The sequence below is a fragment of the Primulina tabacum genome, chromosome 11, assembly GCF_025594145.1.
Source record: "Primulina tabacum isolate GXHZ01 chromosome 11, ASM2559414v2, whole genome shotgun sequence".
Classification (NCBI taxonomy): domain Eukaryota; kingdom Viridiplantae; phylum Streptophyta; class Magnoliopsida; order Lamiales; family Gesneriaceae; genus Primulina; species Primulina tabacum.
This window is the reverse complement of record NC_134560.1, coordinates 2049410-2062205: the sequence shown is the minus strand read 5'-3', so window position 1 is coordinate 2062205 and position 12796 is coordinate 2049410. Positions and strand designations below refer to the sequence as shown.

The following is a 12796-nucleotide window of genomic DNA, read 5'->3' as shown; positions in this document are numbered from 1 at the left end:
AACCGTATAATAGACTATAGAACAAGGGGATTTGAACCCGACGTGAATCGAACACGCAACCTTCTGATCTGGAGTCAGACGCGCTACCATTGCGCCACGGATTCTTGGTACCAAATGGGTGGATTTTATTATATTTGTAACAAAATAAATATCTGACTGAAGTTAAAATCCAATTAATCGTGTCGAATAATTTTACTTTTAAACTAATTTTTTTAATATATTAATTAATATTTACCGCAATGTTGAGTTACAACTACTGGAGATACGCGATCATTACCACATTTCTTAAAACAAAAATTCTTCCATAGATATACGCTTTGAATTTGCTGTTTGGTCTCTTTAATTAAGAATGAAAATATTCAATTTGTACTTAAAATAGATCAAAACCCCGGACAGGTAAAAAAATCTTCTCCAATATTCTCTGTAATATTTCTAATTAATGAATTGTGATTTCTTTTACTTTTTTACAATCGATATATAGTAAATTTCTATTGGTTGTAGATTTTATAAAAAAAAAATGTTACATAACATTTAAATAACCATTTAATGATTAATATAAAAGCTCATGGTCCAAGCATCAACAATAACTCATTACATCCCTTTCACCCAAAACCATTAGAGTAGGTCTTGAGACGGTCTCACGAATCTTTATCTGTGAGACGGGTCAATCCTACCGATATTCACAATAAAAAATAATAATATTAGCATAAAAAGTAATATTTTTTCATGGATGATCCAAATAAGATATATGTCTTACAAAATACAACCCGTTAGACTGTCTCACACAAGTTTTTGCCAAACCATTAAAAAAAAAGGGAAAAAAAATCTCATCACATTAACTTCATTCACATTTTTTTTATTGATTTTATTTACATTTTGAGAACGAAAAGATCTGGAAATTTCCTAATTTATTAAATTAATTAAGACGACTAAATCTTAGTTCAAATCTCATTAATTGCTTACTCAAATGGTGGTATACCCCTTTTCTTGCAATTAATTTGGCCACATTTACTTTGAATTATTATTATAATACATGAATATTGTGAACACACTAGAAATGTGAAAAATCATAATAAGAAATTAAAAGCTAAAATTATATAAATTTTTTAAGATATTTCATTGAAAATAATTGTTCTCCAATGTCGTAAAATATTTTAATGTGAATAATCTTTCCTTTTAAGATAAATTTGGTTACTAATTCATAAATAGATGTAAGTGGATAGATACTACATGTGCATATTTTTAAAAAAAACTTCAAACAATTAAAAACTCGTTCATTGTTTATCTTTACAATTCTTTATGAGGATTTTTATTAATTGCATGCTTGATTTTGATTAGGGCAAAAACTTGTGTGAGACGGTTTCACGGGTCGTATTTTGTGAGACAAATCTCTTATTTGGGTCATCCATGAAAAACTATTTACTTTTTCATGCTAAGAGTATTACTTTTATTGTGAATATCAGTAGGATTGACCCGTCTTATAGATAAAGATTCGTGAGACCGTCTCACAAGAGACCTACTCTTTGATCGCATGTTCGATTTTTGTATAAGATGTTCATGTGGAATTATTTGATTTTATTTGGAGTGTGGGATATTATAAAATGATCAAAATTAGCGTAAAAATTTATTTATTTGTGAGAACAGAATTGAGAAGATAATTAGAATATACCTTTAATTTTCAGGAAAATTAAACAAATTTTTTTGTTCAAACGTAAGCACTCCAAAAATACTCAATTTGCTTTCTGTTATCACATGCAATCTTTTAAATATTTTCGGGTTCAAAAGGGAATATAATCCCAAAGATAAAGTATAAGCTTCAACTCCATTAAAATAGACATTTATTTATTTTAAAATCCAAAAACTTGACAGATATAAAAATAACTTTGAACGAAAAAATCATTGAGATTGAGCTATCTTATCTTTTCGTAAATTTGTAATTCTGTGAATTTAAAATGTAGACATTTAGTTAGAGGTGACGAGGACAAGTAAACAAAATAAAGAGTAAAACAAAAAATATATATATTAAAAAGTGTGAAAGATGTGACAATTTTCTTCGGTTGATAAAATCCGATCACCCCAGCCTTTCGTTATATTGGTTTTGATTTTCAGCTCATTTTTCATCATTCTCATCAGCGATATATCGATTCGGTTCTGTCTATGGATATCTCCATTCAGTGTATCTTCAAAAACACAGGAAACATGGATGATTGCATGCAAATTCAGAACAAAGGTAAGCATTTGAGCTGAACTTTTGAGCTTTTATTATTTTGTACGTTATGCATATAATCTAGATATAGAGTTCCTTTGTTCTAGCTGATTTTATGTTCTTTCGGTATGATTTGTTTCAGATAACGGAGAATGCTCATCGTCTCCAAAATCCAAGTCTTGATCGGAAACATCATATTTTTCCACTGGTTCGGTGCTTTTCCCTTTCATTTATGTGGCATCTAGGGTTGCTGAAAAGCTAAGTTCTTGGAGGTTGCCCTCGTTTTTCTTTTTACTTTACCTACTCATCTCCAAGTCGTGGAAAATTCTGGTCCTTTTCTTTTACTTCATTGTTATGCACATATATACCATAAATACACTTTAGCTGGGGTTGTTCTTGTGTTGTTGTCAATGAAGATGAATAGTGGGAAGATCTTGCATCGCAGTCAATAAAGAAAAGAAATAGCGGTGGATCTGTTGAGTGGGAGTCCGTTCTTGGAGTAAGAAAATTGTTGATTGAGCTGAAAATACCTAAAGATGGCGGAGAAGAGGTAATGGAGGATACCGAAGATCCGAATATTGAGGGGTTGCTGCAGAAGGATCAGATGAGCCAAGACAGTGATAAACTTTGTGTTTGTGATTTATGCAACAAAACTTTCAAGTCTGGTAAAGCTCTAGGGGGTCACATGAGAATTCACTATCAAAAGGGGAAGACGAAAAATTTGATTTTCAAGATTAAGCTGGAAGCCCCTCAATCTGTGAAGTTTAAGAAACAAAACCCTCGTGTAGAAGAGGACAGAAGGGTGACTAATTCGGTGAAGATGGAGTGTGAGAAGAAGAAGAGTCCTACTGCCGGTAATCGTTCAGGTGCAGTTGATATTGACGAGAGACCAAGTTGTCCAATTTGCAGAAAAAAATTTTGCTCGCTGAAATCTGTGTTTGGGCACATGAAGAAACATTCAGATAGGAATTGGAGGGGTAGTCGACCACCTTCAATCGAGAAGACGAGCTCTGATTCTTGTTTGTCGTATGATGAAAACCCCGAAAACGGTGATCAGGATGAACTTTTAGCTGATAGTGGGAATGGTAGAGGGGTTGATCTGACAGTATATTTGACGGGGTGGAACTCGACAGCGAGGAGAGGGCGGAAACGTCTGAGCTTGGAGATGAATGCCTTGCAATCGAAGGAGCTCGAAGCTGCTGCTGGTCTAATGATGTTGACTGGGGGAGATTTGGAGAGTGGTCTTGTACATAGTAAAAAGGGTAATGAATTTGAGGATGTGAAAGGTTATCATGATGTCAGCTTGAATGATTACATCAAGAATATGGGCTCGAAAACGTTGATCAAGAACAAGAAGAAAAGGAAAAAGGTGAAGCTTTTTGATTTACAACAATCACAAAATGCTACTCCAGTGATTCCGGAGAAGCCTGTTGCAAGCCCGATCTCTGAGAAATATAGGTGCGGTACATGTGAGAAGTCGTTTCAAACTGGCCAAGCATTTGGTGGCCACATGTCAGGACACAACAAATGCACGGTTGTAATCAAGAATGTCATTCTTAAATCTGAAAACACATCTAATCCCACCCCACAAGAAACCAAAGAAAATGACTCAAAACAATCCATGGTTTGCAATAAGAGCAAGACTTCGCAAGAAATTGATCTCAATAAACTTCCTGCATCAGAGTGCAGCAATTTGTAAATTATTTTCCTTCCCATGTTCTTTCAATTTCTAGGTTTGTTTTTGGTATTTTTTTTCGGTTTAGGTCAGTTGACAATGCTTGAAATTTAGATCTGAAATAAGAACCTTCGTCTCTAACTTTTATTGTCGTTTGGTATGGTCTTTTGTGTTTATTTTATTACTCATGGAGATTGACTGCCTACTAATTCTTATTTTGACACGAGAAAGAATAGAAACGGCCAAATCTTTTTCCTTTAGTTAAAAATATAATTTCCCCAAAAATTCCAAGAATACACACAACACAACATTATTCGAATCATTTTGATTTAAAAATAACCATGCACCTTTAAATTTATGAGGACATAAGAAAATAATGGAAATGGAGCATTGAAAATCAAAGGCCCCCATGAATGTAGAGAAACCTCAACGGCTTTCCAGGCCAATTCTCGTTATTTTACGAAGCAACTCACGAGTGCCCATCAATACTTTCTGACGTTTTATAACATACAATCTCCCCCAACAGAGTTGTCAATTCTTTATGCTATATTTTAATTCTCCTCAATTCCTATACTCGCACACGACTTCTATGGCTTTAAGTTTTATGCCCTTTTCAAATTCTTTACGACAACCATCGACGGAACTCGCAGTCACTATCATTTGGTGCACACCGAGTAAATTGAGATCATAAAGCATGTCCGATTTTTTCAAGCAACTGCATCTCGAGAAATTCCATAGAACATGACTTGAAATTATAATAAGGCCAGTTCAAAGATTTAGATGTAATGCATGAAACGGCCATTGCATTATAAATCTATTTTCAACTCTTACATGTTTCAGATCGGAAAAAAAAATTTTAAATCGTACGAGAATGGAGCAGAAAATATTGCTTAAACTTCAGTATAAGCATCTTCATGCCCAATTTATTTTATGTTCATATCATCAAGAATAGAGTTCAAAACTTGTGCAAATACCTGAGTGCTGCTGAATCATATGTATTTTACAAACAGAAACATGGGTTCAAAAACCCAAATCTAAGTATGTTACACACGGGGAATAAGAAAGAGAAGATCTCATGGCACTAAGTTGGAACAACCCCATTATATTTTGGTGATTCCTGGAATATAAAGATGACTAAGACGACTACCAACAATACAAGCTGCACGGAGAAACATGACATGTACTTACCTACCCTCGTCTGAAGTTTCAGCATATCATCCGCACTTGCAGTGTCTTCACAAAAAGTTTCTAACCTTTTGGCTTCTTTTTCAAGCACAACGTCTTTCTTCACTGTATCTGAAGGCAGAGTTTTTTGTTCTTCCAAAATAGTGACATGATCTACGGCATCCCTCAACTTTTGGACTGTCCTTGATATAGCGAGACACTCCACTTCAGCTTCTATCTTTCGCTTAAAGAGGTCCTCAATTTCTGTTTCCACATCTATATTTACGGGCTCTATAAAGGATAAGTCTTGAACCAGATCAGTGATTGTAAGATCTTTTCCAATTTCACGAAGCTTTAGCACCTCTGCATCGATATGATGAAAGGTTTATAAAATAGAGACAAGACAGAGCCCATAATTAGTTTCATAAAATTCAACCAACTTCATTAATCCATTCAGATAAGTAATAAAACACAGCTATATGTCTTTTGGTGGTGCTGCGCCCACGTCTTACATTCAATTCACATTCCTGCAGAGCTTATTTATGTAAAGAGAAAACATAATGAAAATGACAATTAGCATGCCTAGCAAAAGATAAAACTCAAGATGCGTCTACCTTTTTCTAGCATTTCCCCGACAGATTGGAGTCCAAAGATAGATTCAGCGAGAGGATCCATATTCATAGAGGAACCATTATTTTGGCTCCTATCGTCTTTAGTCTCCCAAGATGAATCAGCACCAACATCTTCAGTTAAGGCATCTTTGTATCCTCCCTCCCCATTTTTGTGAAAATCATTGTGAAGACCATTGCTAAGTCGATGCTCAATGCCCTGATCTTCATCACCACTCTCTTCATTGTAATCGATCGATTTTTCAGTTCGAATTCCATTTCTTGTGTAGGGCATTCCATGCATAAACACAAAATTGTAGCTGCGCGAGTCAGATTCTGTGCTGGAATGTGAGTTCTCCTTCTCGATTTTGACTTTCCCTCCCTTGGACTTCTTACCAGTGTCAATTTTACCTTTTCCTTGCATACCACGCCGCACTGAGTGAGTCAAATCTTTTACACTCAAACTAGGAATCCTCCTCTTATCATGTAAAAATCCGACAACTGTTGGTGCCTCACCCCTTACTCTGGGACTACTTTCTGTGGTTGAAGACTTACTTCTCTGATCCTCACGATTACCCAAATCTGTCCAAGCAGAGAAAGAGGGTCGCATCTGCAACCCAGAATCATCAAGTAGAGCAAAATCATCCGAGCTTCTCAGTATCGCATTAGTAGATGAAACGGAACCATCACTCCTTTGCTTTCTCTCTGGATCAAATTGCACTCTTTTACCTGAATTCCCACCCAAATTCAACACCTCATTGATAGTCAGGCTCCCAGTCTGAACACTACTGTCCCCGACCTTATTCGGCTCCCTCTTGATCCTTCTCCATTTCTTTAATCCACCCCCTTTCTTTGTCATCGTAGAGGACGGAGATACATCACGATCGATCACCGAAGGTGGCAAGCTCACTGATCCCAAAATTTCACTTTTCTTTCCCTTCGTTTCAGATGGTGATCCACCAGGACCACTATTTTCCTCTACACAATACCCATTATTCTGAACCTTAGCTTCATCGAGATCTCCCAAGTTTCCTACTGCAGAAACATTATCAACCCGTCCATTATTTTCAACTGATTCGAGCACCGAGATCTCACTTTCCAAATCCATCCAGAACAAAACTGAGCTAATTCCGACTTGCATACATAATAAACTTTCAGATTCCCCCACTACTGTGCCATCAAGATCGAGAAAAAAAACCAAGATTTACTTCGGCATGAGAAATTATCGATGACAGAAACAATTCTCCAAAAGAAAAAGTAAATATCCAATCCATTTATCACCCTCGGGATCCAATACAATTCAATCAAACCAATATCTAAGCGACGGAAATGAATCACTGGAAGCGTATTGGTTAATTAAACGTACCTCGTTGGGCTCCAGAAACGAACATTCGGGCAAGAAATAAAACCCGAGCTGGGGATGGATTTGGGCATTTGTAGACGTAAATAACATTATTCGGAATTTTACAATTTGACCAAATGAGAAAGGGAAATGTTGATGGGACCCACAGTATGGCCCCTAGACAACCAGCGTGAGTTGTCCAGTGAGCTGGGATACACTGATTATGGCTACCTTCTTTTACATCATCTTCTATTTTTTCCTTTTCAAAAACAAATATATAAATATCCTCGGGAGATTGATTTAAATGATTAAATGTTGTATTGTAGTGTGGTTATAATTGTATATATTACGGACAAAAATTTGTGTGAAACAATCTTACGGATCTTATTTTATGAGAAAGAACTCTTATTTGAATCATCCATGAAAAAATATTACTTTTTATTGTGAATATTAGTAGAATTAACACGTCTCACAGATAAAAATTCATGAGATCGTCTCACAAAAAACATATTCTATTATTATTACCATGTTGATGGAACTTTATTTTAACTTGAAAAGAAGAAAAAAAATGTATTACAAGAATTGAGTTCAAGTGTGTAAAAAAATGGGTCGTCTTATATTATGGACTTGGAGTCCGAGTCATGAGACTCTGAGTTTTGTTTTATTCCGATAAATTGGTCTCTGATTATATATAAAAATATTCTTAATAATCTGAAAACACATAAAATTTTGCAATTTTATTATAAAAAATAAAATCAAACGCACCATGTTCGACATTCCTTCAACGAATGAAGACACTTCAGGCTGTGTCCATCGAACTTTTGATGAAGATTTCAAGAGACAAAAACTCGTTTTCTTCATGAAAACTGTTCTAGTTGTGTTTTCACATTATATAATTTGCATAAACTTTAGGGCCTTTATAGGAGGATAATACGAAAGAACACATTTTTAGATAAAAGCTGCTCGACCACCCCTCCGGCTATGTCTATCATAAGCAGTGTTGAATTTGTCAACCAGCTCGTTCATCGTGCTGCCAAAAAACCAAAAACAATAAAGATAGATGATTGAGGCTTTTACACGCCGCCACAAGGTAAATTGGTTCTAAGTAGATGAAGAACAAGATCTGATGGATCAAATGTCAAGAAACCTTTAACTGCAGATGCCAATCATTCTATCAGGCATCTATAACTCCACTTCCGTTTCAACATCAATATACCAACAAAATACTCAATAAGAAAAATACCAGGATGACAGACATACCTCGAACAATTGGTGAACATGGCAAGGTACGTAATCAATAAAGTATCATTATATTCCTGGAATTCATTAAACTGAATCAAACTTGGGATCATAAAATAAATAGAAGAAACTATTTCATGCATGCATAGATGTCATGCAAGCCAACAAACAAGATTTACTGCAACATTTCTAATATTTTCAAACGGAAGACTTCTCCCTAAATTCTATGAGAATGGAGAGCACAAATGCGGGCAAATTTAAATATTAGGAAACCAAAATCCCCAGAGCACTGACCATCAAGAAATCGTCTTGAAATTTTTCAGATTCAATGGCCGGTAATCGTCTCAGTAGACTGGATACTTGCCTCAGCAAAGAATTCTCCGATGGGATTTCCCCTGAAAGCATCAGCAATGCTGGTGAACACAACTAATAAAAATTGTAATTCAAAGATAGTAATCGGAATCCATCTCATGCACTCAGTAGTCTCAATGGTTATCTATGTAATACCTATACACATCAATTGAGTATGATAAAAACTGAACCTCTCATCAAACCAATGTTGAGAAAAAACTAAACTAGTCTACGATTTCTTCATTCTGGAAGTTATTGATATAGAACATATAAGGATTCGGAATTTCTCTATTAGACTCTTCTCATGCCTCAGAAAAATAATAAAAATATATAGAGAAGAACACCAAAACATCGTATACAATTTTTATAACTGAGATTCATTGGTAAAACAAATTAGGCGGATAGAACGTACAAACTTTCAAGAGCAAATAGTGGTATTTCAGATGATAAATACTTGTGTTCACGTAGTCCTTTATGTTCTTTGTCAAGTCATATACAACACATCATAAACAATAAGAGAAAAATAACCACATATACCTTTTTGCATGGCGAGAAGATAGTGATGGAGGACTCTGATTCTACTATTCAGCATCTTGATTGCACTGTGTATGCCAGTAAGGTGAGCAGCCACTACATAAAAAGGTAATCGTAAACCCTGTATGCTAGTGAGTCATGGAGGAGTGACAACTATCATTTCAAGGTAGAGGAGGGAGCGACTACGTCGAATTTTGGAAATTATCAGAAAAGAAAACACTCACACTGAGTTGCAGCTGAACCTCCATCTGACGGTTTTAGATGGGCTACATGATCAACCGATATTCTCTCTGCTTCTACTGTCTAGCAAGCACAAAAAAGACAGTCAGTCTCATATAGTCTATTGCTTGCTCGAAACATGACCAAAAAAAGGAAAGAAAACAAAACATACCTCTATGGTGTAACTTGACCGAACAAATATAAGCTGGGGGATGTTATCAATGACATGCAACTCTTGAATGACAATAATTCATCAGGAGAGGGAGGAAAGAGATAGAAGCTTAGTGTCAGATAAACTCTGTGACTGAAGTATGGTAAAAAAGCAACCAAACAGACGTAACAACCATGTAGTTCATTTTTTGGATGGAATTCTCTATTACAGTAAAACTACACAAAGTAGAGATACTGCTTCAGTTGACAACAACAAGGCAATGGTTTCCTAAAACAATAATAAAGGAAAAGATAATATTGTTTCCTCCCAGGCTTCTTGACTGAAATGCAAATGGCTCGAGAACCAGGATTACATACATGAATGAGAATATTCACACACCCAGCTGCATATAATTTTGCATCATTTACATCTTAACAAATCTAGATTATTTTCATTGCCTACTCAAAAACAAATATAAAGATGTCTGCATAGAGTTCTATCCCACAATATTAAAATTTCAAATGATAAAAGATAGGTCTTTCTACAAAGGAAGAACGATGAAACAGAACCAAGAAAAGTCACATAAGAAAAATACAGTTAAAACATGGTGAGAAACACTGAAAGAGCATATATAATGGATCTTATCAGAGGATATAGGTTTACAAGCACAATCCTGATAGAAGGAGTAAATAAATTGCATAAAAATGGATAAAATGCTGAACTTGGAGACCAAATAAATGGCAGGCTCACGGGAACACATACCACTTTCAAAGATCGTAACAGGCAGATCTTTCTGCGCAGGATTAATTGAAGGATTGATAAGAACATAAACAGGGCTCTCGTTGATATCCATCAACTGTTAAACACAAGAGGTTACTCGTTAGAGTCACAGAACTAGTACAACTTTTGTTAATATAGCATTTGTTAATATAGCACCACAGAAACGATGAAATGTGTCGACTGCCTCAAAAATAGAAGTAACAGTTTAACAACATACTCGGGAACCATCTGTGGTTTGGATGTGAATAATTGAATGACTATCAGGGAAACTTAACTATGGTATATTCTCATCAATACTTGTTTGTGCAAGTCCACGACAGGACAGATAGACCCTTTAAAGTACATCATTTTCCACATGCCATTTTTCTCTTTGTAACACATTAAGGCTCTCCAAACTATTATAGGCTAACATGAAGCTATTCAACGGGAAAGCTGAATGAATCTTTGTGGAGCTGACAAACAATGAGACAGACTCACAGCTTTGTGAATAATCATATCGGATTCTTGAGCATCGCTCCCAGTCGAGTACCATCCTAGAACATAAAAATGCGGAAATACCTTCTTATCTGCTCAGTAGACATCAAACATAATTATTTTCAGCTCCTTCTACCCATATAATTAAAAACACGAGAAAAGAAGTAAAAAAACATACAAAGCTCTTGTTTTTTCTCGAGAAAAGCGCGGTCGAGGGAGTAGGTGGAGTCGTCATAGAGAAGTTCGAAGCTGTTGAAGATCTCCACCGTCCGGCCCCGTTGGACACCGATTACACAACCAAAAACTCGCGGCGGGGGGGTAGGATGCGGCGACGAGTTGTCGACTCCGTTGGGCGCGGGAGCAGACTGTGACTTGATCCGAGTAAAGTGATCGGAGATGTTGACAATGACGAGCGGATGGAGCTTGAATGTGAGGCCGCTGCTGGAAGACGACGCCATCTTCTCCCTCGATCTAAGCTTGAACATCCACAGCTCTCCCCTGCTTTTCGAATTTCTCAGTGAAAACGAGGGTTCACAAAGCTTTACCCTTTCCCTTTGTTTTTTGGCTGCTCATGATCTCTAAGTTCCTTCCCTATTTATTACCGTCAAACATTTTTTAGAATTAATTATTTAAAACAAATAACTATTTCAAAATTTATATTTTATTAATCTTTATATATAATATCTATATTATTATTATATTATATTATTATTAAGTTTCAGATCATTAAAGTAAGTACCAAAATACTTAATTTTATAATTACATTTCTGAATATAATTTTACTTTTAATCCAACAAATCTTCTAAATTAAAAATAATTTTGTGTTAATTGTTTAGTATTATTTGATCAAATTAAAAATAATAATAATATATTCTATTTTATTAATGGTGAGGAGATGATAGTAACAACTTAGGGGACACAACTTTTTTTTCCCGAATTTATCATGATGCTAATATTACACTTTTGTTTTTTTTTTGTTTTTAAAATTTCAAAGCACACTTTTTTTATTTCAAAAATTCAAATATCAATTTAGTCCCTCCATAATTTGTCAAATTTCACTTTACTATCGATAATGATAAAAAAGACTATACACACAAGCATCGCGTGTGCAGAGTAACTAGTATTTTATTAAAGTTGATGACACGATAGTAACCACCTAGGAAGGATACCAACTTTTTCTTCCAATTTTTACTTTATACGATACTAATATTACACTTTTATTTTTTGTTTTTTGATTTCAACACACTCGTTTATTTTTATTTTTTTTATTTCAACAATTCAAGTATCAATTTAGCCCTTTTATAATTAGTCAAATTTCACTTTAGTCCATCGATAATGATAAAAAAAATTGTACACACGTATTGCGTGTGCAGAGTAATTAGTACATATAATGCGTGTGCATTTTTTTATTGATTTGATAAACGATAAATATTTGTGTGAAATACAATAAGATTAAATTTACTGTTTTTTTAAAAGGTAAATGCTTGATGGAATAACTGGATTAGAGAAATGATTCGAAAGATGAACGAGAGAAAGTAGAAAATCACATTTTAATGATTCATCAATAACAAGTAGTCATGTGTACGGGATATGTCTATTAAATTATTTGAGAAAAACTTATGCGAGACACTTGAAGAGTCAATTTGTTAAACAAATATTATATTGAGATTATTCGTGAACAAATATTATTTTTTATCCCAAAAGTATTATTTTATATTGTAAATATGAATATTGTTCTGTTACACAAATAAAGATCTGTGATACTGACTCACAAGAGACCGACTCAAATTATTTTATGCATATAATAATTTTGATATTAAGAGTGAAATTTGATCATGTCAAAAAAATAATATGTAAATTTAAAACGAAGTAAGAAAAATATGTAGATATGATAATTTTTTATTTTAAAAATCCATTATCTTATATTATGTAGATCATAAATTTAATTCTATGTTCTGGATATTTATTTAAATTTTATTTCTTGTATTATATTTTTACATTATCCGGTGGATTAATAATTATTATTAAATAAAATAATATAATATAAAAAGAA

The 12796-nt window shown here is 34.4% G+C and overlaps 3 protein-coding genes, 1 long non-coding RNA gene and 1 other non-coding gene across 6 annotated transcripts; 2 read left to right on the top strand and 3 right to left on the bottom strand.

Moving 5' to 3' along the window:
* Positions 1-32: 32 nt before the first annotated feature.
* TRNAW-CCA (transfer RNA tryptophan (anticodon CCA)) lies at positions 33-104 on the bottom strand. Its single transcript has one exon. It is a non-coding gene; the product is annotated as a tRNA-Trp (tRNA).
* A 1977-nt stretch (positions 105-2081) lies between these two features.
* LOC142518740 (zinc finger protein ZAT2-like) lies at positions 2082-4008 on the top strand. The gene is made up of 2 exons (XM_075621549.1): positions 2082-2230; positions 2349-4008. The coding sequence occupies exon 2, from the start codon at positions 2760-2762 to the stop codon at positions 3903-3905; it is 1146 nt and encodes a 381-aa protein (XP_075477664.1). The 5' UTR covers positions 2082-2230; positions 2349-2759; the 3' UTR covers positions 3906-4008.
* Positions 4009-4796: 788 nt separating this feature from the next.
* On the bottom strand, positions 4797-7109 carry LOC142518060 (WPP domain-interacting protein 1-like). 2 transcript variants are annotated; one of them, XM_075620672.1, is made up of 3 exons: positions 7016-7109; positions 5660-6820; positions 4797-5408 (listed from the first exon to the last, which is right to left on the bottom strand). In XM_075620672.1, the coding sequence occupies exons 1-3, from the start codon at positions 7104-7106 to the stop codon at positions 4963-4965; spliced, it is 1698 nt and encodes a 565-aa protein (XP_075476787.1). In that variant the 5' UTR covers positions 7107-7109; the 3' UTR covers positions 4797-4962. The 2 variants fall into 2 exon arrangements, with proteins under 2 accessions (XP_075476787.1, XP_075476788.1); XM_075620673.1 differs by having other exon boundaries at positions 7020-7059.
* A 598-nt stretch (positions 7110-7707) lies between these two features.
* LOC142518733 (COP9 signalosome complex subunit 6a-like) lies at positions 7708-11325 on the bottom strand. The gene is made up of 9 exons (XM_075621543.1): positions 10922-11325; positions 10747-10835; positions 10252-10345; positions 9511-9572; positions 9344-9422; positions 9123-9215; positions 8529-8629; positions 8256-8311; positions 7708-8025 (listed from the first exon to the last, which is right to left on the bottom strand). Exons 1-9 carry the CDS (start codon positions 11226-11228, stop codon positions 7944-7946), a joined length of 963 nt encoding a protein of 320 aa, XP_075477658.1. The 5' UTR covers positions 11229-11325; the 3' UTR covers positions 7708-7943.
* Positions 9524-9968, top strand: LOC142518734 (uncharacterized). The gene is made up of 2 exons (XR_012813633.1): positions 9524-9734; positions 9801-9968. It is a non-coding gene; the product is annotated as an uncharacterized LOC142518734 (long non-coding RNA).
* Positions 11326-12796: the final 1471 nt, after the last annotated feature.

What these genes read in the sequence shown, in the direction of transcription:
- LOC142518733 (XM_075621543.1), bottom strand. Translation starts at nt 11,228, where the DNA reads ATGTTCAAGCTTAGATCGAGGGAGAAGATGGCGTCGTCTTCCAGCAGC. An exon ending in AGGTTCAGCTGCAACTCAGT is followed by an intron (nt 9,216 to 9,343) that starts GTGAGTGTTTTC and finishes CTTTTTATGTAG; the next exon opens with TGGCTGCTCACCTTACTGGC. An exon ending in ATGTTCACCAATTGTTCGAG is followed by an intron (nt 8,026 to 8,255) that starts GTATGTCTGTCA and finishes GTTTTTTGGCAG; the next exon opens with CACGATGAACGAGCTGGTTG.
- LOC142518740 (XM_075621549.1), top strand. Translation starts at nt 2,760, where the DNA reads ATGGAGGATACCGAAGATCCGAATATTGAGGGGTTGCTGCAGAAGGAT.
- LOC142518060 (XM_075620672.1), bottom strand. Translation starts at nt 7,106, where the DNA reads ATGTTATTTACGTCTACAAATGCCCAAATCCATCCCCAGCTCGGGTTT. An exon ending in TCTGGAGCCCAACGAGGTAC is followed by an intron (nt 6,821 to 7,015) that starts GTTTAATTAACC and finishes ATGGCACAGTAG; the next exon opens with TGGGGGAATCTGAAAGTTTA. An exon ending in CGGGGAAATGCTAGAAAAAG is followed by an intron (nt 5,409 to 5,659) that starts GTAGACGCATCT and finishes ATATCGATGCAG; the next exon opens with AGGTGCTAAAGCTTCGTGAA.